The sequence below is a fragment of the Labrus mixtus genome, chromosome 12, assembly GCF_963584025.1.
Source record: "Labrus mixtus chromosome 12, fLabMix1.1, whole genome shotgun sequence".
NCBI lineage: Eukaryota > Metazoa > Chordata > Actinopteri > Labriformes > Labridae > Labrus > Labrus mixtus.
The window spans coordinates 580,001-585,000 of record NC_083623.1 but is presented as its reverse complement, the minus strand read 5'-3'; the positions used below and the strand labels follow the sequence as shown (position 1 = coordinate 585,000).

Here is a 5,000-nt window from a genome sequence, read left to right as displayed (position 1 = left end):
ATGTTTGAAATTCTGTTATTTAAAAATAAAAATTGTTGGGCTTTTATTTTGTATGTTTGTCTTGTTTTAAGCCGAGAGTACTTGCTGTGTGCTTTTATTTTGAAATAACAGAATGTGACCTGTGACCTCTGATTCATGGATGGACGACTTTAATCAGAGTCAGGAAGCTGCTCAGGTCGCGCCATCAGCTGATTAAAGTTTCCGGCTGAGTTCCTCTCTGGCTCTGAGTTTTATTTTTAACCCAACAGGAAACCTGCGTCCTTGTTTACAGAGCTGCCGGCTCCTGATTGGACGGATAAGTAACACCCGGTTTGTTAGTGACTCTGAATGTTTAAACTTTACTCCGTGTTAAAGAATCTTCTAGATCTCACCTGATCTCTTTAATAAACATCTGGAGTGACTCTGATCATCACAGCTCGTCCTGCAGCTCCCCCATGTGGACAAACTGTGAACTACAGGCTGACAACTTTACAGACTCTGAGATCAGCTGTTACATTAATCCTCACAGCCACGCTCAGGTGAGGAACATGTAGCAGAGCTTTCCATGAAGCTTCAAAAACATCTGCACAGATGTTCAGATCTCTAATCTCTTCTTCAAGGAGAGAAAAGTTACAAACACACGTTTGTTTAAATCACTCCGTTTATTTTATTGAGTGCTGATTGAGATCAAGTCTCTGAAAACTTCACAAACTGAACATCAGAAAAAAAGAAAACAGCCCAACACACGAGGACCAATCAGAATCCCTCGCCAAATGTTGAGGCGTTACAGAGAACAGGAAGATTCAGTATCAGTTCAAAGAGTTTAAACTTCCTGGAGAAGACGAGGCCTCGTCTACGTGTATTTTAGAAGACAAGTTGGTTTTTGACCTTTCGTACACAAACGGCGTTTTAGCTCACTGAAAACTGTCCTTGTTTAAGGTGTTTCTGTGTAGACGCCACGCTGTGCGGCGCCGGTTTCTCCTGTGTGATGTCATCGTGCGACGCTGTCTCTTTCGTTTTCATGTGCGATGGCAGACGACACCAAACTAGCGCTGATGCTAACGATGCTAACTGGACCACACACACACGCACGCACGCAGAATGAAGCACTGTTCTTTTCTACAGGGCACCAGGGGTTCCAAAGTCTAACCCAGCTCGCTCCACTCCTGGTACTGGACCGGATTAATCTGAGCCAGATTCAGACTCTTAAATTCACCAAATCTGGATTTCAGAAGGTCAAAAGGTTTCCATACTTTTATACGTCAGGGTATTTTATACGTTTGTGTCCAGCTCAGCCGGTTCTACTAAACCCGGTTCTACTAAACCCGGTTCTAATAAACCCGTGATTGTGAATAAAACCATGAAGAGCGCCCGATAACCACGAGACAGCAGCGTCCTCGTCTGACCTGTGATTGTCCAAACGCGTAAGAGAATAGACTTTAAAAACTGGAACCATGGTGAGGGCTGGACCTGGATGATGCTGGTTCTGATATATCGGACTTTGGTCTGGACCAGTTCCTAAAGGTTTGAGTGTAGTTCAAAGTGTTCCTGAAACATATCGTGGTCTGGTTGAAACTGGTCTGTGGTTGAGTCTGAGCTGGTTTGGATCAGGTTTACAAAGGTCTACCAACTGATTCACTTTTAAAAGGACGTGGACCTTTAACTGGTTTCTACATGATCTGAAATGTTTGGGTCTTTCTTTGAGCCGGCGCCAGACTGCAGTGAAACACAACTTCACACGACTCATAAGGCAAAAGTCATATATTGACCTCTCTTCTTCAGACCCTAACCCTCACCAAACCCGGGGCGTTTAGTCTCCCTAAATTACCCAAAATGCATCACGAGAACCCGGTCAAAATATTCCCTCTGCTGTTGGGCAACATTGGTATCAAACATGAAGAAGGCAACTGTCTGTGTTTGAAGTCCACCACAGAGTATCCAGACCGGCTCCTGGACCTCGTGCTGGTTTCAGTCAGCTGACCGTTTCTAGTGTTTTCTACGACCTGACCTTTAAAGAGATACTTCACCATCAACATGAATCTTTGTATCAGTACAAACCTGCTAGTGTTTTTGAATGGTCGTGCATCTCGCCCTCATTTCCCCGAGACGTTAAATCTTCTGAAGTCTGAAGAGGAACTTCCAGTGACGCAGAAAACATAGAAATACAGCGGCGAGACGGCCGGCCCGTTAGATTTCTACTGCTGTACTGTATATTTTGGAGAAACTGTAACGATGGAATTTCCCTCTGGGATTAATAAAGTGTTTCTGATTCTGAACTAGAGGACCTTAGTGGGAGTGGCCTGCGGTGCAGTGCATTCTGGGATTTGGTGTCTTTCATCCACATGAAACAAAAAGACACTTTCTGCCTTTTCTCGGTCAAGAAGGCACCAACTTCAAAATGTATTTCACATTTCTACATATATGACCCGATGTCAATACAGATTCATGTTTCATGGTGAAGTATCTCTTTAAGTGTTCACTTTGAAACACGAGGTGTGTGGACTCACACCTGCCCATCCCCCAGCATGCATCTCTGTGAAGAAGCAGGGGACGCCGCCGCCGTCACAGTAAAGGCACCGATCACAGAGCACGTTGGACGGTGAATGTAAAGCTGACTGAGTAACTACAGAAAACAATCAGAGTGCTTTCCCACCACTAGTACCGCCACTCAGCCAACGTGTGGCGTGTTCAGAGAGACGAGATGACATCAGAGCTCAGAAAACGTCGACTCAAATCGAGAGACCCGACGGTTCACAAAGAAGCTGAACTTTGGCGTCTTCTCACAGGTTCAGCTTTTGACTTGAATCAAACGAGAGCGTTAACGGTTGTTTGAACTTCAGCGTGTTAGTCACTGACTCTTAAGCTCCTCCCCCTGACTGTGACATCATTAAACAAACAGCAGACGCAGCAAGTTTCTATTTCTTTCACTGCCGGCCTTGGCGTTCACACTGAGAGCAACACGACAAGAGGAGGTGAGAGGTGAGAGGTCAGGGGTCAGGGGTCGTCTCCAGCCAGGTGCACTGTGGTGCGTTCAAGTGCAAAAACGATTTGTCGATTCACAGATTACTGGTTCCATGACCGGACGTGAATTATCTGATTCTTTGACTAAAGATTGTCACCTCTTACTGAGCGATGTTTGAACATCATACCCTCTCGATAAAACCGGCGCTTCTTTATAAATATTATCAAAGTACGTCTCGTTAGCTCTTTAGCTGGTTAGCTTTGATAGGCGTGTATTCCGGCGGTGGTTCTGGACGGTTAACTAAGGTTAAGTGGTTGGTTCCTCGACTCTTGACAACGGTTCAGTATTCTCATACCGTTGCTTAAAGGCTTTATATGTGATTTTTTGATCCAGCAGATGTCGCCCTTGAGCACCAGCATGAAACCAAAACAACTTGCGCTGCATTGTTTGTGTTAGCATGCTAATGCTAGCGATCTTTATTCTGCTCGTATCTTCACACTGCATGTAAATTTACCTGAAATGAGCGTGATCTAGAAACACAGTTAAGCAGTGAGTACAGTATGTAATTCTTCTTTTCTCTAGTCCCTCAATTAAACAACTTTTATACACGAGGGGAGGAGTCAGCCGGCCGTCCGGGCGATGTAAACAAAGTGAAGATAGGACTCTGAAAACTCTGAAAACATCACAGACAGTGGGACTCGGGTGTTACACCCATTGTAGACAGTCATGACTCACAGAGTTATTTTCAGAGGAGATACTTGATTATATATCATCATATAAAGCCTTTAAGTGTTTTAAAATCAAAGCTGCAGATTGTCACACAGAACAATCGACTTCCTGCCTCGTTGCTCGCAGTGTGAACGGCTCTTTAGGTTATGCATATGTTTAAAAGTGCAGATTAAAAGTTGTCTTTTTGGTGTTTTAAGTGCATACATTTGTTCTCACATTTATGGCTTTTAGTAACAAACTGGTATAAATGCAGAGGACGCTTCTGATTATAGTCTCTTGGTGTGTTTGGAGTTATAGTGACTCCTCATGTCTTTACGGAGGCGGAACTTCTCTCCGCAGACGCCACAGATGTACAGGTGAACGTCCATGTGTTTCTCCAGCTGCTCTCCTCCTGGAAAGATCTGGAAGCACACCTGGCAGATGGTCTCCCCGGCCGACAGGTGTGAGATCATGTGTCTGACGTGGTCGTGTTTGAGGAAGGTTCCCTGGTCGCACACGGGGCACACGTAGCGCGCCATGCCTTTGTGCATGTCGGTGTGCAGCCGCAGCTGGCGCTCCCGCAGGAACTGCTTCCCGCAGGTCTGACAGGTGAACTGCTTCTCCTTGGTGTGGACCGTGTAGTGCTCCCGCAGGTGGCAGCGCTGGTAGAAGCCCTTGCCGCAGATGCTGCAGAAGTGTTTGCGCCGGTGATCCTGCTCGGCGCCGTCGTCCAGCAGCGCGGGGCGGAACAGCTCCTGGTCGTGGCAGGACAAGGCGTGCTCCAGCGCTACGCTCTCACTCTGAAACAGCAGACCGCAGTGAGAGCAGGCGAGGTCGGCGGCCTCCAGCAGACCCTCGTCCATACCCTGCGGCTCCTCGAGGAGAGACGCCTCGTCCTCCCCGTTTGAGTCCGACTCCCGACCTTGGGACTCGCCGCAGCGCTCTGCGTGCTCCTGCAGCTGGCGGCCTTTGATCAGCACCTGGCCACACCTCCCACAGGCGCATATGTGACCCATGTGGTTGGACAGGTAGTGGGCCGACTTGTCCTCCTCCGTCAACAGATCGCCACACAGCTCGCAGGGGGCGGAGTCCGGGTCCTGCTTCTCCTCTTTGACCTTACGCAGCTTTGTGGGGATTCCCAAATCTTCACTGCTCGACATGTGACCTTCAAAAGGATCGCTGCTGTTATCCACGCCCGACACACTCGGCGCCGGTTCACGCTCAACGCTCATCTTTGCCCTCAGCAGGTCCCGGTCGCCCACGCGGACCATCTCTATCTCAGGGAACACGCTTTCTTCTGGTTCCGTCTTGATGGAGACGCTCCGGGTCGACCCAGGTTCGCCGTCTGTCC

At 47.8% G+C, this 5,000-nt stretch overlaps 2 protein-coding genes across 2 annotated transcripts in view; one reads left to right on the top strand and one right to left on the bottom strand.

Annotated features, from left to right (window-relative positions):
• Positions 1-198, top strand: part of zgc:153157 (uncharacterized protein LOC751674 homolog) — a 1,005-nt gene extending 807 nt beyond the window's left edge. Inside the window, exon 1 of the mRNA XM_061052889.1 lies at positions 1-198. This exon is cut by the window's left edge and continues 807 nt beyond it. The gene's annotated coding sequence lies outside the window, so the exon portion shown is untranslated.
• A 1,410-nt stretch (positions 199-1,608) lies between these two features.
• zbtb1 (zinc finger and BTB domain containing 1) overlaps positions 1,609-5,000 on the bottom strand; it is a 15,975-nt gene continuing 12,583 nt past the window's right edge. Inside the window, exon 3 of the mRNA XM_061052805.1 lies at positions 1,609-5,000. This exon is cut by the window's right edge and continues 962 nt beyond it. Within this exon, the coding sequence (XP_060908788.1) occupies positions 3,937-5,000 (1,064 nt within the window). The 3' untranslated portion in view covers positions 1,609-3,936.